The sequence below is a fragment of the Melospiza georgiana genome, chromosome 2, assembly GCF_028018845.1.
Source record: "Melospiza georgiana isolate bMelGeo1 chromosome 2, bMelGeo1.pri, whole genome shotgun sequence".
NCBI classification, from domain to species: domain Eukaryota; kingdom Metazoa; phylum Chordata; class Aves; order Passeriformes; family Passerellidae; genus Melospiza; species Melospiza georgiana.
Genome location: NC_080431.1, coordinates 112,980,900 through 113,008,740, shown reverse-complemented (window position 1 = coordinate 113,008,740; position 27,841 = coordinate 112,980,900). Strand labels below are relative to the sequence as shown.

The 27,841-nt window shown below is 37.8% G+C and overlaps 1 protein-coding gene across 7 annotated transcripts in view; it reads left to right on the top strand.

Annotated features, from left to right (window-relative positions):
• CASK (calcium/calmodulin dependent serine protein kinase) overlaps positions 1 to 27,841 on the top strand; it is a 185,383-nt gene that overhangs the window by 107,662 nt on the left and 49,880 nt on the right. For 4 of the 7 annotated variants that reach the window (XM_058018746.1, XM_058018743.1, XM_058018748.1 and 1 more), the window contains exons 7-12: positions 6,587 to 6,762; positions 8,914 to 9,036; positions 11,385 to 11,468; positions 13,029 to 13,128; positions 18,209 to 18,226; positions 25,916 to 26,037. In XM_058018746.1, the coding sequence (XP_057874729.1) occupies positions 6,587 to 6,762; positions 8,914 to 9,036; positions 11,385 to 11,468; positions 13,029 to 13,128; positions 18,209 to 18,226; positions 25,916 to 26,037 (623 nt within the window). The remainder of the gene's footprint in view (positions 1 to 6,586; positions 6,763 to 8,913; positions 9,037 to 11,384; positions 11,469 to 13,028; positions 13,129 to 18,208; positions 18,227 to 25,915; positions 26,038 to 27,841) is intronic. The other 3 variants (XM_058018749.1, XM_058018750.1, XM_058018745.1) reach the window with 1 other exon arrangement.

Below are 27,841 nucleotides of genomic sequence, written 5' to 3'. Positions count from 1 at the left end.
ATCCTTTGCAGCCTTTTCGTTGGCAGTTGTTGCTTTCAGCTTCAAATTCCACTCATTTTCAGGGATACCCAGAATAATTCCATTCCATTTATTTACTGTGGAAAGTCTCCTTAACTGACTCCTCTCTTTCTCCTCATCTTCCATTCCAGTCTTTTAAGCACAAACTACCTCTGTTATCTGACAATTCTTTTCCCTGCCAGAACCCTACCTGAAGACAAATTACTAGACAGTTCCCTACACAGAGCTGGCAAGGTCTTATTTATTCAGTTTTACAATATAACACATGTTTTATATGAAATATTGACAGCTGTCAATACTGGATGTTTGAACTGGACTATAAATTCCTTATAAATCAGTGTTTATCTACACATTTGTTTAAGGGTGTTATTCATATGGAAAAGTTTTGTCATAATACTAAGAATAATTTACAAGCACTTCTTATTTCTCAATTGTCTCATTAAAAAAAGTAGAAATTCTCCAAATAGAGAAGTCTGAACAGCATTATAACCAATCTGTTCACTTTCACATTGCTTTTCTAATTTTTAGTGGAAAACATTGATTCCTCTTGACGTAGTCAATTATTTCCCTTTTAGCATAGCATTATTTCCCTTTTAGCTTGGCAATTCCTGCATTTGGTGGTTAGTACATAACAAAAGAAATTCTCTATTAAATAAAATCTATCATGGCATTAAGATAATTTTGCTAACCCTGTGCTTTGTTTGTGCTGTTTTTCCTACTTCTGTACACCTTGACACACCTGTGCCTGGCAATCCCAGATTGTGTGTAGCCTCAGGAGAACAAACTAAAGGGAATTTTCTCCCTCAGTGTGTTTGAAGCCAGCCTTCAAGCTTACAGCTTTTGCTTTGTTTGGGACTGTAACATTTTTTGACTTGACAAAGGCATCTTTATCAGAGTGTGCATAAATTGCTGGGGAAGGAATTTTTGTTTTGGAGTTAAATTAAACCTCAGTTATTAAAATCTTTTTATATAAGTCCAAAGACAGACTTGTGAAGTTTAGAAGGATTGTAACTATAGGATTCTTTCTTTCAAGCAGGTAGATGGCTGTTTTACAGAAGTGTAAGAGAGCTCATGAGAACAAGCTGTGACATCATACTAGATGTCATTGATGAAAATGTGTATGGAGGAGATTTTAGGAGTGACTCTATTTTATCAGCTAACAACTCAGTTGACATTATTTTTAAGAAAGTTCCATTATTAGTTATTATTTACTTTTTGTAAGTAAAATAAAGTACAAAAACCAAAAAGTATGTAGCCATAACTCATTTCTTCATAAGGCCAGAGGGGGAAATGTAAGGAAATATTCTTTGTTCCACTCCATTTGCCCCTAAGCTGCAATAAATGGCTAAGATTCATGTGTTGTCATCTGAGTTTGAGGTAATAGGTTTCATGAGCTACCAGTCTCTGAAGGTCTCTTCTTGCTTCAGTTCTTATGATCAGTAGTGGAAAATTGTGACTTGAAGCCTTGAAGTACTTTATAAAGGACCTCTGGCAGTATACACAGGAGTTAGAGAACAACATAATTTATAAGTGAATTCCTTTAAGGAGCAGCACAGTTCCATAAGACAATAAACAGTCTGTGTTGCATTGTTATGATGCAGCTGGAGTAGTGGAACCTCTGGGAAGTCAGTGATTTAACAGACTAATCTCACATTATGATCTCTGTCTCCTTCCTTGAAGAGTTTTCTTGCAGAGCACAGTATGAATTGTCACAGTATTTTCTTAAATGTGACATCAGATTTATCTGATATCAAATATCTTAGATGCTAAATCTTGGGATTTTTAGCTAGTATATGGTATAAAAGTCTGAAGGAACAGAAATCATCAAGTTCACAACTGATATTTCCTTCACTTAATCTACTTAATTCCACCTATTAGTGTGACCACAGCATCTCAGAAAACTTACTTCCTCTCAAACCACTAGTTGGTTTCAACTAGTGCCAAGATAACTGTACAGACCTAAGTAGGATGAGGTTCTTTATCTGGGGATAGTTAACTGTCAATAGTTAACTTTCACATTTTACCTTCAGCAGCAAAATGTCACAGATACCATAATGCTAATCCAGTCCAGTATTAATTTTTAGGTATTATTAGTTAGATGCCCTAGGCTGCCTCAAAATCCTGTAGTATCCTAATGTAAATTATTCTCTTATTGGAAAACATCTTATGTGTTCTTAGTGTCAGTACAGCCCATAAATACCAAGTGCTCTTGGTTCCTTGTGAGCTGTGTTTTAGACTTACTACAAAAACAGCAAAAGAAGGCATTGCCATAAATTTCCCTCTAATTAAAACTATGATATGGGGGGAAAGGGGGCAGAATTTTTTAGAGTTCCTTATTTTTTGGTTTTTTTTCTCATCAATGTAAAAATGCTCATAGAATGGTTTGGGTTGAAAAGGGACCTTTAAAGCTCATCCAGTCCAACCCCCTGGTAGGAGCAGAGCACCTTCCAACAGATGAGGCTGCTCAGAGCAACCTGATCCTGAATGTCTCCAGGGGTGGAACATCTGCCGGCACTCTGGGCAGCATCTTCAGTGCTTCATCAAACTGGAGCTTGGTGGTTTTATAAGCCCCAGGTTAGAAAACTCTTTCTGTTTGTTTTTAATGTTGGAGGGGTTTTATACTGCGCAGACGCTTTTTCCTTTTCATCATCAGAGTCTGGCATTTCAAAGCTTTCATTTGTTTTCCAAAGAGAAGTAAAATTTTGTAGGCTGAGATCCTACACTACTATTCTTCTTTCTCTTACAGGGTAGTGTTTTCACTTCTTTTTTTTCCTGAAAAATAAAAGAATGTGACTCACTTCCCAGCTTTGCCTTTAAGAGATTTTGTTTTATTTAAAAGATACAGCTGTGGTTTACTTTCTCACAGAAATGTCACTTCATATCTGGGCTGATTTGAGAGTGCTTACAGGAGGTTAATGTGTTGAGAAATCATTAGGATTTACTTCCTCCATCATAGTTTTATGACAGAAAAGGCTATTGAATGAATTATAATTAATCTCATTAACCTGTGAGCTTTGCTTTGTTTGTTTTCTGGACACTCATATCTAGTGATCCAGTTGTCTGCTGATGCATCTTTTAAACACATTTTCTTCAGACAGTCTTCTGTGCTGAAGTTAAATTACCCCTTTTTCTGCCCCCTTTTTTTCCTTTTTTTTTTTCTTTTTAATCTACTCATCTCCTCTGTAGACCTGCTTTAAACATCTCTATTGTCTGGAGTAATGTGGAAAGGAATTAATAGTAGTAAAGTACTGCCCTCTCTGATCTGTTGTGTGTGATTCTTTGATTCCTTCCACATTATTCTGGACATCCCACTCTTTTAGAAACACCTTAATTTGTGAGCATATTTCTTATTACACTATTGTGAGAGGTCAGATGGTGATGTTTATTAGTACCTCACATTTTTTTTCCTAAAAATTATTTGTTCCAGTTGTTTCCTTATACATCGTTCAGATACTACTGCTGTTGAAAGACTCTCCTTCTGATATCTTGGTCATCAATCCCCTGCCTTAGGGATGACAAAATCTGATTGGGTCTCTGTATATACTCTTCTTCTTGTGGAAAGCATAGCCCTATTGTCTGGAATAATATGGAAAGAGTCATAGAAACTAAATTACCAAAGGTAAGTCAAAATTTATCTTTAGTGCTTGTAAATGATGTCAGTTTGACAGCACCTGAAGACTGGGCTGAGCTGTGCCTGCAGTGATCCCATTGGAACTGTCTGTGTCTGGCATGGGGCAGCTCCAGCCCCTCCTCACAGAGACCACCCCTGAAGTCCCAGTGCCAGCACCTTGACACCTAAATTCCTACACTCCATCATGCTATTGGATTGCTTTTATAGCATGTGTTGCTGCTAAATATGCTATTTACACCAGGAGAAAATGTAGCTGTTTGCCAGGACACAGGATATTCTTGAGGTTACCCTTCACTGAAATACCCAGCAGACTTAAGTGCATTGACAAGAAACCCCAAAGCCAAAACCCAAACCTTTAAGTGCTGTTCTCACAGCACACAGTCATTTTTGCACCATGTTCCCCTCTGCATTTTTTTATTGAAAACCACAAAAAGTTCCTGACCTGAGAGGGCTGGTACATAATTGTTGAAAATACACATTAAATCAACTTAGATATCATTTGATATCTAAGTTTCATGGTTTCATTAGCTACTTTCTCCAGACAACTGTACCTTAATGCCTCTTTTAAATAGCTTGTTATCCCGTGTGATGTTTTGTCTTCTGCTGATTTCCCCTCTTTGTCTTCAGAGTAATCCCTCTTTTCCACACTTGTCAGATTTTATAACAGCAATTTTAAAGCATGGTGGGAAGGCAGAATTTTCAGAGAATATACAATTTTCCATTTGTATTTATGAAAAATATTTACGTGCATTTTAGTACCACAAAAGATTTTTTTTTCAACATGCAAGAAAGATTACACCTGCTCCAACATTGCACATGGGTTCCTTTGCACCCAAGCCTCAGCAAGCTCCTACTCAGGCAAACAAGCTCTCTGTGGTCTGTGATCATCTCCTGAGTTAAAGGTTTCCAGTCTATGGTAGGTACACCACAAACATCACACAAGCAGTCTGAGGGATAAGAAAAATGCTCTTTGAGGAGGCAGGTCAACACCTGCTTATGCACAGACATGGCCTGATGCAGAGCTGGAAATGCTGATGCTTTTCCTGTCACCAGTGATGGCATCCAGAGGGGAAAAAAAAGAGGAAACTTTGTAGATAAAAGTTTTTAAGCACATAAAAAAGGCAGAAAAAAATCACAGCAAGTTCTGCATACTGGATGTGTGTGTATATGATTTCCATTTTCCTTGTCTTCCCTGCCACCAGGCATCTAAAAGAGAGAGAATCATCTAAGGAGATAATTCTGTACCTCATATATGTGATTTTGAAGATTTGGCCTTTGAGGTTTCTCAGGCTGAAATTATGGCATACCCCTCCAAAGTGTGTCCAGCCCACAAGAAGAATGACTCATCTTCCCCTCTGTGGATTCTTTCTCTGTCCAGACTAAATATCCTTCCTCCTCCTCCTGTGATATGAGGGATGAGCTGGACTTGCAGCATCTTGGTGGTTTAATCTTTTTTAGCTCAGGAAGGAACTGGCCCTTGCTGTCAGGTCAGCCTGGACTGCAGGGACTTGTTAAGATGCCAGCTTAGCCTAGCCTAGCCTAAGCCTAGCCTGGTGGTGATGAGGTAACATCCCTTTGTCACAGACAGATCCCTAACATTTGTTTGGCAGAGGAATTCCCTGCTAAACTGGGATTGAAAAGGTTTAACAGAAAGCCACATGAAGAATTTTGGCAATTGTGGTGTTTTTTTCTTAAGACTATGGTTGAAAAGCTGCCGTCTTTCTGACAATATTTTAATCCTTTAATGCAAAAAGGACTAATTAAAAGAACATGGTCAGATAAAGTTCCTGGATTAGGTGGGATAACCAAAGGATGGTCTTTCCTGAGGAAGCCATGTCCAAATAGTCCCCCAGGTGTTCTCAGTGCTGTGACTTGGCTGACTCCCATGCTGAGGGTGAGCAGGACAGGTTGATCAACAAGAGTCTCTTTACAAAGACAAAATTGAGTTCAATATATGCCCTGCAAACACCCTGGATCCTCTGGGGTGCATTTTAGGCTTTCCTAACCAGCAGGTGCTGCAGGCCTGGAATGGAGCCCCTGAAATCCACTGTAATAAGCAACAATAATTTATGAAGGAGTGGTGAAAGTTTGCTACACTGATGTTCTTTTTCTTCTGTTGGTATTTGGTGGAACCAGGGTAGTCCAAAGACTGCAGTGTTTGAAGTGTCAGTGATAACCTGAGCATTCCAAGCTTAATTTTTGCAATGGAGACAAAACTCTTTACAATGGGAAACATTTATAAGGAGAGTTAAAATGTTCATTGTTTTATTGGTGTTACATAGAAATTGAATGAGATTATTCTAATCAGTTTTATCTGCTCAGAAGATCAGTTGGTGCTTAATACATTTTGCTTTCATAGGAAAGCATTAATTACACTCAATGAAAGCCCTCTGTGAAATTAGCATTATCTTTTCATCTGCAATAAGAAACTTCCCTCTTCAAATAAATGAATACCACATTTGCTGGCATTTTGCATTTTTGCTGGCAGTTTTAGTAGACCAGCCAAGGTATGGGCAGAGCATCAGACTCTGCTCTTGCCAATTAGCTGCAGTTTTTTCAAATTATCAGTGTGGACTAGAACTTTACAGCATCTTTGTATTTGCTCTCTAAATAATTCCTGTTTCAAAGATTGTCCAAATTAATGGGTTACTTTTATATGGCAAGTTTTACTGAAGAGTCCCCGTGCTCTTACAGGTCTTGTTTCACATTCTGCCAGCTTGGGTAGACTATTCCTCAGTTTATTAAAGTAAAAATTAAACAAAAGGGAAAACGCTGATTTATCTCACTACATATATATAAAAATATAAATTGTGTTTAAAGCTTTAAACCATGAACAAAATGTATTAAAACTGGTTTTTTTTTTGATGCACTGATATTCTTCATTTCCGTGTTTGACACACATCACTTTGACTCAATTTTCTTTTTATTTCCATTCAGGACGTGTAGGAACGCCTCACTTTATGGCTCCAGAAGTGGTAAAAAGAGAACCATATGGGAAGCCTGTAGATGTTTGGGGTTGTGGTGTGATCCTGTTTATCCTGCTAAGTGGTTGTTTGCCTTTTTATGGAACCAAGGAAAGATTATTTGAAGGCATTATTAAAGGCAAATACAAGGTAAATGACAGCATACATGAATCCTTTTCCAATGAGATGAGCTCTGTTGGTAACATTTCTGAAAGTTGATGTTTGTATTTAGCCTGATTTAAATGTAAAGTTTATGGAAATCTGTCACACAGGAAGAGAGATTATTTTCCCTCCTTGGTCTGTCTTGTACCTGATGTGTTTTGTGTCATTGCTAGGAATTAGAATATCGAAATATTTGCTCAGATAAAATAATAAATGGGTGTTACAATCAGCCCCTAAGTGTACATTGAGCCCTGTAGGAAGACAAGAGGTTTAGCTGTGAATTAGAACATGCTGTAACCTCAGATTTATAAACAATTTAAAATTTTTGATCAGCTAACAGATCAAAAATTTGATCTGTTATCTGTTTATAACAACAGCTGTCATGAACATTCATCATCATCATATTGCCTTGATTTAAAACAAAATGCATGTTATTTTAAAAATGCAGGCAAGCATTTTTCTTCTTAGTGCAGGGTAGTAAAGTGCAGCTGATGATTCAACAGGAGCCACTTGCAGCCACAGCAGGTCAGGGTGCACACAAGAGAAGCTGTCACAGCCTCAGCCCACAGACCATTGTAGAGACAAATTTAAAACTGAAACTTCTCTATGGGTTTGTCTAAGATCAGCTTTTGGACCAAGGTCATACATGAGCTGTGCATGAGCAAATTACAAATGAAAACTCCCAAAGATGTCTGTCAGTCAGATTTATTATATCACCTTATCAGCCTGCTACAATGTAAGTGACAGCAATGTTACTGTACTTGGTCAGGAGCACATATTTCATTTTTTCCATTTTATAATCCTGGAAACAGCAGCATTTCTCCATAGCACTAGTTTTGGGATTGCACAGACTGACAGATATTTCACTTTATGGAAGATTTCTTTATGGAATCCCTTAAGCAGCTAAAACCTTCTGGAAGGATACAAGTTAACTTCTCTTTTAAAAAAAAAAAAAATGCTACAACCAGTACATTGTGTCCTCTTAGTTCCTTTTTTGTTCCTGTTTCCACAGTAATTTGTCTATTCAGTGAAAATCCTGTCAAATTTGCAATTACCTTCATTTCATTAGAGCTGGAAAAAAAATTTAATCACAGCTATAAATGTGCATTTCATAGCCAGATAACATTGCTGAGGGCCCCCATTCAAAGTGACCATTTTTTGTAAATACTTATTTAAAATAAAATGGACCTCTTGTAATGATCAGATTGTAACATTGAAAAGAGTCTTGTCATAATTTTGAATTTGCATTCAATACTTTGTAAAGTTAGCTGTCTATCATTTAAATAAAACTTAGCTTCTTCATAATTTAAAGAAAGAAATACTAAAAATACCTTAAGGATATTATCCTTTATATCACATAAAGAATTTTCTTACTTTGGTATGGTTTTATCAGGTGTCCATCATTTTGACTGGTTGGGCACAAACCTGCATATATGCACAAAATGAAAATATATTTAAAATCATCCTTCATATTGTATCTCCTAAAGTTCTACTCTGAAAGTGTTGCAATTGCTGGTATTGTCTTGTCCTTTTAAGCTTTCCTATGGAAAGAAAGGAAAAGGACTTTTTCATTTTCCTAGTGGAAAAACTTTACCTGTTGTGAAGTTGAAAGGGATTTATTGGGAAGAGGCATTGTCCCATAGCACCTTCAGGACAGGATCAGCGTGGTTCACAACAAGCATTTCCTTATTCCCTTCTTTCCCAGAATCACTGGCATGAAACTGTGGGTTGAAACAGATAAATTCTCTTGCCATATATTGATTTCAGGAGTAGATTTAATTTCTGCATTTATCATATGCGTCATTAACAGTTAAACAGAGCTTAATTGTGTTTTGCTGTATCTAGTGAGTGGTGACTTTTATCTGAGCAGAATGTAGAGTAGGTAGAAATTACACTGTGATTATAACATAATAAGGACATGTCAGGGTTTATGTTTTCAATTTTTGTGCCATTTCAGTAGTAACTAGTGTTCCATTTTTACAAGTTATTAAAACCCTTAGAAATTTCCTTTTACGTTCATTACACAGAAATGTTCGCTAGCACCAACCACTATTAAATCTCTGCAATTATTGTAGATAAACACTAGTTCTTTTGTACATTCTTATTACTAATTTAATTTTTTTTCTTGCTCCTAATCAGATGAATCCTAGGCAATGGAGCCATATTTCTGAAAGTGCCAAAGATCTGGTGCGCCGCATGCTTATGCTGGATCCAGCAGAGAGGATAACAGTGTATGAAGCACTGAATCACCCCTGGTTAAAGGTAGTAAAAGCAGCTGTTTACATGCTACTTTCTCATTTAAGGGAGAAAACTATGGATTTCTTTGTTTTTCTGAGCTTTTCAAAGTAGACATGAACTGTACAAAATGTGGGATATTATGCTTTAAATGTTTTTTAGGAGTAGAGCCTGAGATTTTGATAATTGCCAGGCTTGAACTCTTGCTTAAGAGCAAACTCAGTTGGACATCTTCAGCAGCACCAGAGTGCAGGGAGCAGGGCTGCATAACATAAAGCTTAAAGAAGGTGTTAATGTGTCTTTCTGTGGCTATCAAACTCCAGAGATAATTTCTGATCTCCTTTTTGCTCAGTCATATCTAAACCTCTTGCCTGTTAGTCATGTAGCCATGCACTCTACTGCTGTAGGTTATGCTGCTGAACTGTGCTGCTTCTTTACATTAGATTCTTGAAAATATCCCTCCAAAAGGGAAGGAAGTGGTGGAGTGTTGCCCCAAGGCCACTGTGACTGCATGCAATTATATGACATCTGGTAATCAAATAATTTTTCAGTGATGGCAGAATTTACAACACACTTTAAGCCAGTGGAAGAGTAGTTGCTACACACTGAAGGTTTACAACTGGAGAAGGAGAAAATACACCTGTAGCTTCTCAGCAGTCCATCACTAGTCTGTGCTAAACATTGGGGTTGGAGAATGATGGATTGTGCTACAGAATTAAAAGGTGAAAAGTGCTGGTTCAGAGCACTGTATTTTCTTTGGCAGAAGCTGATGAATTGGCAATGTCCTTAGTTATGCTTTGGTTTTCTATAGTGGGTGTCCAGGGTAGAAAAGTCATAATATCATCAACTTAAACAGGGCACTTATTTTGAAAGGGGGCTGATCTGGTGTCTGCTGCTGGCCTCTCTCTGCTCTTCATGACACAAAGAGAAAGCCACAAAGACAGAACCTGGGAAGAACAGGATCCTGTGCTCTTCTCCCTCCAAGTAAATGGTGTAACCACCAGTGAATGGAGTCACTCTTCATTTCTCTGCTCTCTTTCTGCCTCTGACTCTTTTATTCCAAGCTGGAGAATGGTCTAGCTTATCAGAGGAGGTTGGGAGTGTTCATCTCTCAGAAATGACAGTGGTAAAGGCAGCTCTTCTGTGTGTTGGGAAACTGCAGGTTTCAAACCATTCTGCTCAAAAAGAGGCGAAGTTCTGTCTTTGGTCTGCGATGTACATAGTGTGTCAAATATCAAAGGGTATGGAAATGAGCACAATATTTTGGAATCCCAGAATATCATACAAACACAGATGATCTGGTTTTACCTGCTTGTAATTGGAGTTTTTACCTGCTTGTAATTGGACTTTTTCTTCACTTTGAGAGCATACCCACATTGAGATGCCAAAGCTAGAGCTTGGTTGAGGATCATTTTGGCAGAAAACCTGTAATTTTCGTTATTTGAGCAACTAAGCTAATTAGGTTTGTTTAAAAGACAATTCTGTAATGTGCATGTGCAAGCTCTGCCTTTGCAGCTTTGCACTTTTGGTCTCTGTGGTCTCTTTTTGACCATGTTGTTATTTGTTGGAAGTCACATGGTTTAGTTTATGACAACTTTGTTTGCCAGGCATTCCACCAGTCAGTCCTTTAATTTTTGCCTACAATAAACTGCCTTCTCTGCTGACTCAGAGCTTTCTAAACCATTTATAGATAGGAGCAAATACAGCATGAGACAGAGACATCTTTAGTGCCGTGGAGGGACTGCTGTGGTTTCACTCTGATTCAGGAGAAGAATGTGATAAACACATTAAATTAATGTTTTTATGTAGCTTCAGGGGGAAAAGGTAGATGGCTGCTGCAAGTTTTGTCCCTTCTGTCACTGCAGTTGTTCATTGGCACATTTTTCATTTGCACCTACAATGGAGAATTCTTCCTGCACCATCCCCTGGCTGGCATTGGGTTGGCAGTTCCTGCCCTGTTGGACACTTACCCACCCCCCAACCTCACCTGAAGTACCCAGCACCCTGTCAAGGAGTGCTTGAGCTTGTTCCTTCACTGAGGTTTGTGAATTCCAAACAGCAGAACTGCTTTCTGCTTTGAAGTTCAGTGCTGGACTCAGACTGACAGCACAACAGTAAAACAAAACACTGGGGTCTTACTGCAAGGTGGGAAACAATTACAAAAAGAAAATATCCTTGGCCCAAGTTAAGAATTCTGTCAAAGCACTTTAATCCCTCTCAATTTCTGGAAGTTTTCCTTAAGTTGCAGCAACTCCTCATTCTCCTTAGGATATTTATGAGCTGCTGCTTTTCTTGTCTGGTTTCTTAGTGTTAAGAGAATATTAAAAGCTTGTATTTAATGTTCTTTTGGTTTGTTTTTTGTGGGGTTTTTCAAGGAGAGAGATCGCTATGCATACAAGATTCATCTTCCAGAAACAGTAGAACAGTTGAGAAAATTCAATGCAAGACGAAAACTAAAGGTAAACTCAATGTAGTGTTAAAACAGTATAATTACACAGCTTGAATTTTGTGTGATACTTGATTCATTTAAAAAGTGTTGAGAGAAATCCATGCTTCAAAGTCAGCAATAAAATAAAAGGTTGCAGCAGGCCTTGACAGATGTTTATTGAAATGATGTCTTAGAAAGGCTGTTTGTCCTTTCTTTCTTAGTGCATCATTTTCAAATTTCAGTGCAAATTGTCTGGTATCAGCCAAGGTGTATATGAGGCCTTCATCTTCAATAATTCAGTAATTCTGTGTAATATGAATTACTGGAGAGAATTGTGCAATCACTTCTGTTGTTATTGTGTTACATTTAGAATAAAAGGAACATAGTAATTTTTAATGTCTTTGTTGAAGAGTGAATACATACTCTGCAGTTTATCCTATTTATGTTTAACTATATACTAGTTTATTTCTTAGCCACGTTGAAAAGAATGTTAACATTTCACCCCAAAACAACTTGGTTTTCCTTCTGTTCCTGTCATGGAATGTTTAACAGAAACATTTCTGAATTCACCGAAAGTTTCAGAAAATTGTGACAGAAACATGGAGCATTACAGTTCATGGGCTGTTTTACAACTTGTAATAGAACTCAGAATCAGGTATTCACACTGAGCTGCTGCTTTGCAAAAGTTTCATGTGACTGATGGTGAAGATGCACAGCTGCCACAGTTCATGAACAGCTCTTTCTCTTAGGTGGTTTGTGTACCCAGGTAATCCTTTCATTAAAATGTTATCTAGTACATTTCAGAATATGACCTGATTCCTGTTCTAGGTGCAATTTCAGATATTTCCTGGATTTCTTCCAGAGGAGGCCACTATATTTAGTTTCCTGAGCTTTTGTACCTTCATTATATTTTTTATGCCATTTTATCCAAAACACTGTTCTGCAGTATGTTTCATTAAACTCATCCATACTTCCATAACTGTGAGGCATTTAAACATGAGTGGTTAAAGTGTAATTTACTAGAACAAGTAAATATATGTCAGAGGAGGTGACCATTTTCTGGGTTTGTAAATTCCCCTGTAATGCTCAGCAATTTTCTGTATAACTGTGTTACTTTTATATTGATGCATTATGGGTGTCAAAGTATTCTAGTGCTGTCAGAGTCAAATTATGACAACTTCTAAAATAAAAACATAGTGTTTTGCTTTAAAAAGTGAATTTTTATTCCTGCTAATCCACTCAGTCTAGGTAAGAGGAAAAGATAAAGAGATTAGTTCTTTTGTTTACATTGTACTACAATGTGAATTTATGCTTCACCGTTACTATTTCAAAATGCATTCACATAAAGAACTGTTCTGATGAATCCCCTTGCAAAGAATATTTTTACTGTTTATTAGTGTATGCCCAGCTCTTCTGTTAGATATGGTCACTGTGAAAAGGGAAGCAGAGGTGAAGACTAGAAAATATATTTGCTCTTTACTGAAAAGGTCAACAAACAAGAGACCTCAGGAGACTGAGTGATCCAAGGGGTCTGGAAATGTTTTGTTATCCTGCTTTGTGTAATTGAGACTGTGTGGGTATTTTTATTCAGGGGGCAGTACTAGCAGCTGTGTCAAGCCACAAATTCAACTCCTTCTATGGTGACCCCCCTGAAGAGCTGCCAGACTTCTCTGAAGACCCCACCTCCTCAGGTATTTTAACAGAAAGTGTATTTACTGCAGTCAGCATGTCCATACTGACCAGAGTACCAAGTATTTACTCATTTCTTGAGATTCCATAAAATTGAATATTAAGTTAATATTTACATGTGAAAGGATGAATAGTTTTCAGTCACAATGGCATTCACAGCTGGCAAAAATGGAGAGAAAAACTCGACACAGTTTTAAGCTTCTACAGAAATTCTGTTTGATTTTTTTATTTTTTAGTGTATGCACATTTAATTACAAATAGTGTTATAATCTCACATTTCTCTTTATATTACTTGATTAAAAACTCTTATTGAAATTTTGTCTTGAATTCTTAGGCAGGAGCAAAGCTCTAATACCTTACTAATAGTTATTTAGAAAAAGAAGCCATTATGTACAAAAGTTTCCTGACTCCTGTTTTAGAGAACAATATGACTGTGTCCTGTTAAAAGCACACTGGACAGTATTTCTGACCCCAAATCTTCAGGGAGAGTCAGAAATGTACTCAGAGGGGAAGATAATACTTGTGCTGTGTTCTAGGCCTTGGACAGGACAGTGAGATTACCAAGCAATCCTTTTGTCCATAGCCCATATTCAGAAATTTAAATCACCTGTCAGTCCCTAAACTAACACAGCCCTGCCTTAGTTAGTATCTTAATTTTGACATAACATTGCTCAAAATATTTGCAGTGCAAAAGTCTGGGTTGGTTTGTCTGATCTAAAATTAGGATTTAGGATCAATTTAAATGATCCTTAAAGAAAAACCTAAGACCAAAAGGGCTGTCTTTAATTTTTCTAAACAATTTAGGAGTACTGGCAGGAAATTTTAGCTATATACTGACTTCTCTGGAAGACATTTCAGGAACTTAATTGCGAGTGTTGATCTGCTGTGTGATAATTCTCTGTCTCAATATTTTTATAGGTGAGAAAATTATGTATTGACTGCATAAATTAATTATTTCATTTAAGCAACTAATTTTTATAAATTATTTCAATGTCATTAATATAGGAATGATATGCCCCATAAGAATGGGGCCAACTTTTCTTGGTTGAAATTCTCCAATTTCACTTCTTGGAATCCAACTTCAAGTACTAAAATTAAAACATTTTTTTGTCCTTAGACATGAACACCATTCATAATTCCCATGGAAATGAATGAGGATCTCAGATCTTTTATTGCAAATGGGTAATCAAAGCCTCATGGCTTAAGTTCAGGCACACAGCTTTTGGATACTTGTACTTGCAGTGAAGGATCCACCTATTCTTTTAAAGAAAGAATAAGTCAGTTTTACTTCAGCTAGAACTACTTGCAGTGCCTTAATTTTTGTTTCTATCTACTTCCCCCATTTCAGTGGTGAATGGCCACCAACATGACTGGCAGTGGCAACTTTCCTAATCTGGAAACAGCAGTTCTGCTTTCCAGTTTCAGTCTCACATCAACAGGACATGTGTCTTCCTCAGAGTGATGTAATTGCAGATAGCACTATACAGGAAAGTTCCAAGTTCTATTTTTTTCTGCTCACAGAATACTTGAACCCAGTGCACATGTAAATTGTAAGAATATCTATGTTGGATCCTTTGTTAGCTTGTGTTCATCTCTGAAATAACTGAAACAAAAGTTTGGAATTCTCAGGAAAGCAAAGTTATTCTCTAACCTGACATTGTTGATCAAACTGATGGGGGATCACAGTGATCAGGAGACCATCCTAAGTGGTAGTTTTCATCATGTTTCTCTGACCCACTACTTCAGCTGACAAAATATTTAATATTGAATACTAAACCTTGCAAGAAAAAACTCTACAACTCTTTCAGCTTTCTCTTTCAGAGATTATAACATTTGAGCTGGAATTCCTAGATACCGAAATCTATTTTGTTTCCTCTTCAGAAGTACACTAATAATATTTTCAAATACTTCTGGCTTGGAGGATGGGTCTTGTGATGATTCTAAACCAAGCTAGTTTTGAGAAATTAAAACTCAAGAATTGCAGTAGAAACTTGATTATCCTAAGGTTATTTAAGTTTCCTTCCTAGTACCTCATAATGTTATTCCAGATCATAAACTCTTAATGAAGACCATTTAATATTTTAGATGTGGTTGCCAATTATTCCTCCTATAAAATTTCATGAGGCTTGTCACTGTAATTAAATGGTTTGTCAGAAGCAGACAAATACAGAATTCTTACAGAGATAAATATACAGAAATATAGATGCTTATTAGGTTATGCAAATCACATTTCCTGTCTTCCAGGCTTTCCAAACACAGAAGCAGAAAAATTCAGTTCTCTCTTTTTGCCCAGTTAATCCAGAGGTGTTCTTTCTCAAAGTTCAGTATGGAAACCTGGAGTTGCTGGAACCTTGGAGCATCTTCCTGTGCTACCAAAGGGTTATCCCAGGATAGGAAGGCACTAAGTGCAGCCAGTCAGATGAGTTCTGTAGATGCAGAATCACAAAGGATCTTCTTGTTAGAGAGTCTTCAAGTGAAAGTCAGAAAATTGCATAGCTAAATTAGATGGGAATGAACAGAGATAAATTTTGTTTGAGGTCAGTCAGTTTTTTTTTCTGTACACATCTTTTCCTTTGTACGGTGTTAACAACTCTTGGTTCCAACCACTTGCTGACCACTGGGTGGTCTGTTTCCTCTTTTGTCAGCAACCATCCTCTGAAAAACTTGAATTAATCCTGCTACCATCCTGTTGGTAACATGGCAGAAACCAGTCTTGCTGAATTTTGAGTGTGACAAAACCTTTTAAAATACTTCTAAACTACAATGCTGCTTTATTGCTGACAGTCTGTGTTCAGTAACTTCTGCAGTAAAGCCACCAAGCAGCCCAGCTGACAAACCTGCTGCAAATGGTCTTCTCTAGAATGTGAAACATTTGACTTTCAGGTTGCCTATCTTCAAGACATTCTAAATTGTGTATTCCCCAAGGCAACAAATGTTTTGGATATTTTTAATATGCTGAAACAAACATAAATCAGAAGTTAGCAATCAGCAGCTCTGAAGGCTAAATCTGTCACAGGAGGAAAACTGGTCCAGTAGGAAGTATTTGAAGTGGACCATGAAATCCATAAGGTGCCAGAGAAATTCACAGCATTTGCTCTCTGCTGCCCTTCCCCATCTGCCTCCCTCCCTTTCCCTGCCCAGTGCCTGACCCTCCTGATTGCACATTAGCTCTAGACAGGATTTCCTCTCCTTCTGTCATATGCTGGCCACTTGTCCCCCAGCTGAATGTACAGACATACAGTTTGCAAGTGTTTTCATAACAGTGCCTCAGGCTGGGAATGAACAGCACCAATGTAAAGCTTTTAATTTTTCCTCTTTTGCTTCTTAGAGTTTGGCTTGAGAAGCTGAGTTGAGGACAACTGTTTCATATGGGGTGTTAAGTAGATTCAAAATGGTTACATTTTCAGGCCAGCAGTTAGAAAAACTGATAAATTGAAGAGGTTTTTTGTAAACTTTATGTTTCCATAAGCTTTTTGTAGCCACATTTTCAGAACCCAGTCAGTGCTGCAGTTAAGCTAATTGATAGTCCATAGGCTTTGGAAAACTGCATAACTGATTTTGAATTAAAGCAACCCTTACCTTTTGTTAAAGGCTGTTACTCTCTGATGTCTGCTGGAATTGCTTGGGCTGTGGCACACATTTCTGAACTGTGACTAAGAGGTTTCAGAGCAACTTTTTGACACAGACAGATCTGGATTCCTGTAAAGGATCCTCAAGCTGTGTTTCGGGGTAACCTCAGAGCAAGAGAAGAGCCTGAGTGGCCAAATGTGCTCCTGCATCTGTGCTGAGCAGTGGCAGTGCTGCAGTATTTTCTGCATTCATGTCAGTGCTGGCCTCTGTGGTCACTCTGGAAGCAGATAAACAGAAGCAGAGTTTTGCACTGCGCACAGAGCAACCACACTGAGGCTCCTTCAGTGCTTCTGCCTCAGTTTCTCCACACACAGCATTTTTGCAAATGCTTTTTGGTATTTTGTCTCAGGGTTGATGTGTGCAAATCGAAATTTTCATCCTTTTCTATTTTGTCAGACTCTGTAATGTTGTGTCAAATGAGAAGTTTTTAACAGCATGATATCTTGATTTTCAAATTTGGTAATGAAAATGGGAATAAAGCTAAATCTCTTAGTCCTTCAGAGCAAGGTCAAACAGCGCAGGTACAGACAAGTTGTGAGCTCACTGTTTCCAACATACATGGAAGTAGCTGAACTCACAAGTTAAAATGATTAGTTGTTTCATGGGATTTAGAATTCATGAAATATTGTCAATACAAGCCCATATCTTAATACCCATCAGTTTCATCAGCAGAAGTAAGAAAAAAAACACCTTTGTTGTGCAAAAATTAACATTGATTTTGTAAGTATTTGCAAAGGGTGTTGTGTAACATTTTAAAATATGAATGCTTGGGGGGAAAAAACTATATTCACCTTATAATTGTTACTAATTCCTTTGCTAGTGTTACAAGTGCAGCTGTCAGTTTTGAGATCGTGAGTTTGTGTGTTTCCAACATTCCTTTATTAACTTGATGATTTTTCAGCTATTGAATCTTTGCTCTGATATGTTTAATTTTTTTTTAAAAGGGCATAAAGATACTGTTAATTAAAAGCAATAAAGAAGTGGTTGAATTTCTAAATGGTTCACATAACATTTTTCACTGAAACTTTTGATTTCAATATAACATCGCTAAATTTTGCTTAAGTATATTAATATGTTTGCATCATTTGCAGTATGTTGAATTATTTTATCACTTCAATTCTTACAATATTTTTACTGAAAAATCCCTTTTTGTCCATGAGTTTTTTAAAATAGTTTAACCAATGTTGGGAAAAGTCTGGTATTAATAGATCTCTAACACTGCATCCATGTGCTGCCTTCCCAATGCCAAGTGTTTGTTTTCCTCCCATCCCAGTCTGCCAGTGCCATTTGCTTCACACATAGAAGATCCATATTAAAAACTGGGGGGATCCTTGTCACTTGGTTAAAACTATTTTGTGGCTAAATTAGTCTGCTAGGTTGCAGCTTTATAAATGGCTTGTTCTGAAATCTTCATACTGTTTGTTGTTTGTCCAAATGCTGCCTTCCTTCTAGGACTTCTAGCAGCAGAAAGTAGGTATCCCTTTGTTTTCCTTTAAGGCATATCAGTCAGCTATGGTGTGTGTCTTTGCATGTTTAAAAATCTGCTTTCTTTTGCTTCTCTCTGCTCTTTTCAGTTTTAATACTGCCTGTTCAAACAAAATTATTTGCTATTGACTAAATCTGTCTACAGTGTAATATATAATCAACAGTATAATAAAGCAGAAGGATGATTTCCAGGGAATTCTGAAGGTTCTAATTTAGAGGCAGTATTAAAATGACCTCAGTTTTGGGGTTTTTTCCCAATATTTAATATTTGCAACACAACTGAACTAAAATTTAATTTTCATTGAATTGATAAAGTATATTTTGGGTTTGCATTTTCATTCCAAAATTGTTTTCATGGACTAATGTTTGCTTTTTTTTCTTTCAACTACCAAACATATACTGTAATATTAGTCAAATATTATATTCTTGCTCTCAGCTTGCATGAACTTTCTTGATCCTTCTGTGTTGATATGTGTTATCTGATTTATGCATATGCACTGTGCATATGCATACACCTGATTTCAATAACTATCCAAAATGTGTCTCCTCAATGAAGGAATCTTGTTCGCACACAGGGAAGAGGTTCTGCTGCAAAGCAGCTGCACACTTTGTGAGAAACTGGGACCACAAGCATTTCTAAAACCTGCAGACTATACTAGGTGGAGGAGAAGCGGTGAAATTTTAGACCCTTTGATACAAACCACAGCCATTTCAAAAGCAACTAATTCAGCAAAACTAATTCCCCAAAAACAAGCTATAGAAAGTGGGGGTTTCCTGCAGCAGTTTGAGACTTGTAGATTAACAGCTCTGCTCCTGTCCTAGGTCAGGACATGTCAGCAGGGCATGTGTCCTGTCTCCATCTCTGATCAATCATGGATTTTGTGGTTGTTGTTGTTTGGTTCATTCTTTTGATTTTACAGATTGTGGGGGAAGTTGTTCCTTTTCCTCCTATTTCCTCAACTCAGAGTGCCTGTCCAGTAAAATGAGAGTGAAAGTTCAATGGATTTCTGTAAAAAAGTTTCGTGATAGTATTATTTTTAAGCAGTTGTAGGGGAAGAGAAAAAAAACCTCATAGAGAGCTTGTGCTATGATTTTTGGGTTTTTGTTCATGCATAGAGACTTTTCTTCCACAAACTGACTATAAGGGTGTGCTGCCTTCATGCTGGTCAGAAGGGGGGTTTTAGACATTTTTGCAAGGAGGAAGAAAGGATCTAAGGAAGGGGTAGTGAAGGGCATTCATCTATTAAAATAGTCATTTGTTTAGTTGCATGTGAGTGCACTTAGATGTAAGCTACAGGTCTGGTGTGTAAAACAGCACTTCTGCATGTTTCTTTGCCACCACACTAGGCTGGCTTCTGTCATATCTGTGGCTGGATTTTCAGTGAGGGGTAGCTGGGACAAAGAGTTGACAAACTGTGTGAGGGTGCCAAGTATGGAGACAGGAGAAAGTGGAGTCTTGCCCACTGTCAGTGCCCCTGTGTGTGCAGGATGCAGAAAGTCTCTCTTCAAAATTAGGCATCAGTTTCTTGCTGCCCTCTTTGTCCTCTCCCCCACCACTTCCTCTTCCCCCCCATCCTTTGTTGTTTTCTCCTCTATGTTTTCTCCATAGTACTCTACTCAATGTTCCATCTGCTGTTTGGAAACACTTAATCTCTTGTTTTCTTTTCCTTTTTCTTTTTTCTTTTGTTTAGTCCCTTTCTCCCTCTTTTTCTCTCCTGCACCTATTTCCTTTAGTTTCTTTTCTGACTTCACATGCCTTTCTCTCCTTTCTTGTATTCCTTAGATGTTCCTACCTTTTTAAATGTAGTTGTAAATCCCAATACCCTTCCTTTGCACCAGCAGTCTTCTTTCTGAATTGTTGCTGTCATCTCCATAAACCTCCACCTTTCTAGTTCTCTTACTACACTCTTCCTGATTGTTTTATATACATGCAGTGTATGGATATACATATATTTCTTTTATCACTGCCTTATTTGCTTCCCAGTAGCATTCACAGAACTGTGTGCATGTAGGAGCTTATTTGTAAATTTATAGTGTGTCTAAACTTCACTGTTTGATTTCAGTCCAAGGAGGAAGAAGTCATGAAATGCCATATAGCTCAAATTTGAGCAGGACAGAGCCTTTACTTGCCTTGCATGTTAATTACACTGCTGTGTATATGTAAAACATGTATCTGCCACCTTATTTTAAACTGTTACAGTCATGTACATGTGTACACCTGCTTTGGCTGTCATCTGTGCCTGCAGAGTCAGTTCCTCTGGAATACAGTGAACAGCAAAGAGCAGCAAATTACTGTGTGAGATCAGAGGCATCTCAGCTCCAGTGATTCTTGCAGATGTTGTAGCAAGTGATGAAGAGCAGCTGGTGCTCAGCTGGCTTTCTCTAAATCTGAGAAGTTACATCAGTTAAGTAGTGGAAGGATCTGCACTTTATAGTAATGCCCATGCTTGTTTTTTTGTGAGGTTGTATCCTGTGACTTCGTTTTGTCATTCTAATATTTGATCTCTGTAAAATTTAACAATTTCTGATGATTTTTTTTGTCTTTTCTTGCTGGATGTACTACCCTCAGACCTCTTCATAAACAAAGTAGAATGTAAATCCTACCTTCTCAAATGGCTGTGCTTTAAGAGCCAGGATTGGTCTTTTAACTTCATTTCCAGAAGCTGCCCATGAGAAGGCAGCCACGAGATGAGGCTGAGAGAAATTAGCTTCTGTTTATTGTAGATTGGCTGGCTTAAGGACTGAACTGTGACATATAGAGAAATTGTAAATGACAGCAAAGCCTTTCTTAGTCATTTAAATACCACTGTGAAATCTTCAAGACACAGTTACTTACCTGTTTACACAACATGAAGAATAGTTGAAAAACCAATCAAATAAAGATAGTTTATAAGAATGAACAGGATACAAAGGAGTGGCTGGTGTCATGAACTTCATTTCATGTGGTTCTACAAATCTAAGAGATTTAGACTTTGCCAATGTCTCTTTCATAAAAACTTGCTAATAGTATAATGATTATTATAAGTTCTTCTGCAGAGTTATTTCCTGGCATAGTAATTGCAGGAGAATGGCAAAAAGGTGTTTATAGTTTTGTGTTTAAACAATGTCAGGCTTCTTGAGTTCTGGGTTTTCATTACTCAGAAGTGAATTTCTGATTTTTATGACGCTTTACATGAGGGTTTGTAATATTCAGTGTTAAAAAATAAACCGAGGAGTTCTTTTGCTCTCTGTCAGAACGTGTTTGCACTCAGGATGTAGTCTGTGCTTTGTAGCAATAGCTGAGTCTCTTTACCTAAACCCTTTATTCAGTTGTACAGTGTTGCAAATCACATGTCACATGAAAAGAGGTTCCTGATTCTGTTTACTGCCTGTTACATAACAGGGGGAGCCAGTTATACCTCCCTGGTGTGCTGAGAAGCCTCAGAAAAGCAAACTTTTGGGCTGCTTTGTATACTGGGGGGACACTTGGCTACTGCAGAATATGTGGGCAATTCTTGGAATAGTATTTAAAATTCTCTTTTACTCTGTTCTGAGAAGTAAGCAATTCCTCCCTACCTTTAAAGTTCAGTTTCTCTAGTCAAACCACCTGTTCCAGACCAGAATAGCTGGATGTTGTAGTAACAACACTACTTTACCAAGGCTTTGCCTACTTCCAGCCTGAAGAACCTGTGTCCATAGCAACTTCAGGTGCACTGTATGACAACTACAGACTCTAGAGACAGAATTCAGCTGTAACAGAAAACTATTTTTCACTGGCCATCTCCAAAAATGTGGTGGCAGAGCCTTGCACAAAATACCCGTGGAAACTTTGACTACACAGTGTGAAGATAAATTCCCAAGTTTCTGCCTCACAAGGCAAATGTGTTTCTGATAAATAACAGATCTGCCTCAGCAGGCAGAAAACTGCTCAATTCATCTCTGTCTTCTCAGAAGTAATTGGGTATCACCCTTAAGAAGTCATTCCACTAACTGTAAAAGCATTTTATGTACTAGTGGTGACTGCAGGAGACTGTCATAAGCATTCTAATGTGGTTTTTCCTCTTTTTTATATATGACAGCTCATAGTTTTCAACTTTTCACAGTTGACAGTCCCCAGGAAACTCTGAATAGCTGCAACCATTCTTTCTTAGGTTTTCTTATGGGAATACAGGGAAGACAAGGTTGTGTTGCATGGCCCAGAGTGTCCCTGCTCCTTTTGACACTGAGGTCATTTCTGTGCATTTACAGGAGGATCCAGAGTCTTCTCACAGAACCATGTTTGGTGTGGATTTTGTTACTGTTTCTGCAGAGAAGAGTCTTCTATTTATATCACTGGAATTGCAGCCTTTCCTGTGCAATTGGATCTGGTTTTATAGTAACTTCAGGTGCAGGGTGAGATTCATCTCACCCAAAAGTTGGGGCTGCTTGAAAATTCTGGGACAGTGAGCAGGATTTTATAACAAAGTGTAATTTCTGGAGTCTTAAAAAACAAATGAAGCCAGTTAAATTAGTCAACTTCCTAATTTTTCCTGCCTTACTGATATTTATGCATCATTCTAATTTTCATATTTCTAGATTCTGTCTGTAACTGCTACAGACCATGAGAAGTCTGAGATTTTAGTTTGTATGACTGTAATAATTCACTTAAGTCCTTTATCATCTCTGATAGAAGTTAAAGTGGGTGCACTTGCAATGTTGAAGAGTTTAAATCCTATTTCAAGAGGATATAAGTTTTAATTATAAATATTGAGCAGCTTTACACTTTCCCCAAAGGTTAGAAATTCAGCTTGAATATGAATCTTTTTAGAAACGCATGTGCTGTAAATGTTGGTTAACTTCATTTTATGTAATATCTCTTCCCCGAATTTAAAACTCTTCTGAAAGGGACTTTTAGACATTTTAACAGATGTCTGTAACAAAGAGAGTTAAAGTGTTCACAAAAATTCCTGTAAAATTGTCCTCTCACTCTTTTTAAGCACTAACATGCTGTCAGTATATTGCTGCTATGCCATTTTCTCATATAGGTGCACATTATCTGTAAATGAGTGAGGGGCATGGCAGTAGGTGAAGCATAAGATTATAGGTAAAAATAGAAACATAAGGTAAAAACTGTCATTTGTGAGATTAACAAAGCCACTGTCACAAAGTCCCATCAAATTTCTTAAGGACATTCTTGGAAACTTTATTTACAGCCTCCTATTCAATGTGACCAATGGACAGGAGAAAAAAAGACCTAATGATCAAACTCTAATTTTTTTTGAATTCCCAAATATTCAAGAGGTTGCTGAGATGCAAATATTGAAAAATCATACTTTTCATTTCTATTTCAAAGCCCTCAGAGTATTCCACAAAATAAAGTTTGCAAAGGAAATAAAACTGTCAGATAAGGAATGTGGTGGTCCAGAGCATTTGGTGTTTCACAATAACACAGCACTGCAGGCAACTTTGAACACACTTCTTACTGGTTCCAGATTTGGCTCAGGTTTTGGGGATTATGGGCAACACTGAGCAGTAGTAGAGGCTCTTAAGATCCTCAGGCTCTGAAGTGAATCTTCTCTTGAGTTTTCCTTAAATACCCCCAAATACACAGAAAGGGCTTTGAACCCAGAAAAAGAAGCTTTGCTTGAAAATAAAATAAATAAAATAAAAATACCTCTGAGCACGAAAACAGCAGAAATAAAAGAGAATTTTAACAAATTTTCTTCTGCCAACTGGATGCTGAAAGTCAAGCACTTTTCTTCAGGCTTGGAGATCTCTAATCCCATCAGTCTTTAACTGATGTGCTGAACATGGAAAGGAAACAGTGCAGTCCTTTTGGGGTCCCTGGGTGGGTTTTTTTCCTTGCCTTTGACGCTTAGCTGTGATCTCTCCATCCTCTTACCAGCAGATCCCCAGTCCTTATATTTCCTCAGGTTTCCTGCTGTGTCTCTGGCAGAGGGATGTGAATGGTTCCTTTCAGATGAGCATTCTTATTCATTATCAAAGAGGAAGCAAATTTTTCTCTTTTTGCAGTGCACCCAACCTCGTGCACAGCAACTACTAAAAGTCAAACCATTTGTTTTATTTGCTGACAGCCACAGATTTTTGAAAGAACATAAATTAGTCCATCAAATAGGTGTAAGTAGTCAGACACTTGATGGGAGAGAATTAAGTTTTATTGTTCCTGAGACAAGAGCTGTGAGTGAGGGGGATATTGTGGTTCTCAAACCTTGTACAGAGAACTGTGAGGAGAATTTTAGGCTTAGGTTTGTACTAAATGTGATGCAAGAGTTTCTAGATTTGTAATTTATTTCTCCTCAACCATGAGGTTGCAAGTCTTCTATAGTAGTTTTTGTCTATTTTGTTATGTTTATTCAACTTTTTCAAGATTTTCAGAGAAATAAGTTAACTTTTCCTTGTGTAGTTAAGAGGCAGTTTGGTATATTGTTTTTATTACATTCTGAAAATGCAATACAAAAGCCTTTGAGTTAAGGAGGGCTGATAAGAATTCTTCATGCAATAGAAGATAGAATTTGAAGGAATGCAGCAATTTTTTTAGATGTTATCTATCTTGTCAAAAAGACACAGGCAAATGTATAAGTAAACAGAATAAGCATATTGATGAGAAATTAGTGAAATAGAGAATGTCTAGAGTTCAGTATCCAGAATTAAGAATTTATTTATGAAAAAGCATTCAGTTGTTCATTGCCAGACCACCACAGCATTGCTGCAGACTCTGACTGGATATGCTGCCTCTTACCAGATGCTTTTACCACAGTGGGAAAGGTGAAGACATGATCCATGGGTGTTGAGATAAGCCAAAGTTGGCATCCTAGTAAAGCACACAGGTGGCAGCCACTACTGATACTCTGATTTTTAAACAAGTTGTTTCACACAGAACCACTGTGGGGTGGTTTACTGTGGGTTTATGTTGTGTTTCTTTGTCCTCTCCTGCTGAGAGTTCAGCTTTCCCTCATGGACTTGCACCTTCCATAATGCCTCCCATTTCTCCTTTTTGTCTCCATAGCTCTCACTTCTCTCTCACCCCCGTGCCATATAAAAATCATCCCCATCATCCTCTGACCCAAAACCATGCCCTGCTGAAAAAGCAGGGTAGGAGATAGCCAGGCAAGCAGGACAAACAGAACAAAGACACATCACAGCCTTTTTTGTCCCCCAGGATTCAGCAGTCAGGTGTTTCTCCCTCTTCCCTCCTTTATCCCGATGCTGATTTTAAAAATATTTGTGAAAGCATTGGTTCTTCCTGATTTTACCAATGTTTGGGATTTGATTTCAAAATAATTCTTACTGATGTTTCAAAATTGTACAGTATGCATTTGAAGTTGCCTGGCAGTTCAAAAAGAGAAGTGAAGGTTGGGGTGGGAATGGTGAGGACCGGCCAATAATGCAAGTGGCTCCATGAGACATTGTTGGGAGCGAGGCTAAAATAGAACAAAGCTGAGCTTAATAAAATCAGGTTTTGACCTCTCTCCCATTAAGCCATTTCTTATGTATAATTACATTATCTGTGAGCACTTTTGATATATGTAAAATTTATTCAGTGATTTTTCCTGTTAAAACTCCAGCTTTTTTAAGATCCTATTCCAGTTGTACCAGATGAATTGAAAGTTTCCTTTTCCAAAGTTCAGTTTACCATGAGCCTTTGCTTTATTGATTTTTTTTTCCTCTTTTTTTCCCCTGTCTGTTGCCCCATAGGAGCAGTCTCACAGGTGCTGGACAGCCTGGAAGAAATTCATGCACTTACAGACTGCAGTGAAAAAGACTTAGATTTTCTTCACAGTGTTTTCCAGGATCAGCATCTTCACACATTACTAGATGTAAGTTTTCTGTGATAAAAATTTGAATGTGTTCCTGGATCTGTTGTCCATTGGATAACATTTTATTTTATCCTTAGCATATTCTCTTTTCTTGTTTGATATCAAAATCAATTTCTTTATTTGTAGAATGTAAGAATCCTCCTGCACTTTATGCAAAAATACATTTTTAGGACTGCAATATAGAGTATTGTAGGATGTGTAAGTGATTAAGAGTTGTAGTTAATAGATTTGCTTTAAAATAATTAATCAGAATATTTTTTTCCCTTAATAAGGGCTAGATTTTAGTTTTTATTTTAAACATGAATTACAACTTTATAACTGTGCATGTTCTATTTTATCATTAAATGTACTAACCTTAGGCCAGGTCTGGGGATATTCTTACAAGTCTGAAATTTTTTGTGTGATGCACCAAGGTGTGCTCATTTCTCTTTCACACTTGGACGTGGTATGTTATATGCTCAGTCATCTAAAATCTGTATTTCTCTGTGGTTCTGGAGAGCTGCCAGTCCATAAAGCAGCAGTGTCTTACTGAGTGCCAAAACACTCACTGAATGACAAATTCAAAAGCACACCATGCTGTCAGTGACTTTGTATATGCACAGCACAGAGGTCTAAAGTAAAAGGCAAAAAAAGTAGCAGAAAAAATACTTCCTCTGATGTTTTTTTCTGGGATATGTGGATACTTCATGTTGAAGACAGAGGACTTGCTTTTAGGGAAGACCAGCTTTTTCTAAAGCAATCTACAGCTTCCACTGAGAAAAAACTCCAGATGGAACCAAACGCACAGGGGCACCTTGGCAGGTGCTGTGACACAGCAGTGACACATCTGCAGAGCAGCTGGCACTGAGGAGCCAGGGCTGCCGGTTCTGTGTGTTCTGACTGCTTTTACTTTATGCCAGTTGTGCTGCAGTCCTGTGGGTTGAATAACCACTGGTAGGTGAACAGCATCTTTTATTTTAATGTTGTTTGAGAGTAAATATGCTCTGGTAACAGTGTACAGTGAAAAATAAAAAATGGTAGGTGGGCATAATGAAATGAATTTAAAATATGCACTCCTGGATCAAACCAAAATGTTTGTGTGATCACATGGATGATGACCTTTTTAGTACAATGTCTAAAACTGCACAGCTCAGTGAATATCACAAATCTAACAAGATGTGTGTGTTTTTCACCCAGTGAAAGAGCCACAGGAGTAGAAGTCATTCTAGCTGTCTGATCTGCAGGTAGATGATGATGTTTGTAGAGGCTTGAGAGTTTCTGCAAAACTGTTGAATGCTCTGGTTCCTCTGTGCAGCTTTGCAGGAGCACAAGCTGAATATAAAAAGTGCCACAGGTCCTGTGGTGTGCAGACACTTTAGAATGTAGTGAATGATTTGTACACTTGTTAGTGTTTGATCAGTCACTTGAATTCTGTGCATTCTTGAAGCTTAAGGGATTCCAGTCTGGAGGTGGCCCCAGCTGCTGGCAGACCTCCCCCACAGCACTGCTGCCCCTGGGACTGGAGCATCCAGAGATGGGGATGGCTGCTCAGTGATGGTGGCATTGCCCTGGCACAACCGTGCAGTTCTCATCTTTGTTCTCTGATAACTGTTCGTGCATTTTACATCAACAGGCATTGCATAAAATTATATGGGGCACACAGGAGGAAGGGACTAGGAGCTCATGACTTCCTGATTGCATCTCCAATAACTCATCTTTGCAATTTGCATTAAAATGTGAATCTTTTTTCCCAATTTTAAGTTCACCTAGCTTGTGTACCAGATGCTTAATTACTTTTTATATGGCATGCTGCAGTACAGAGGGG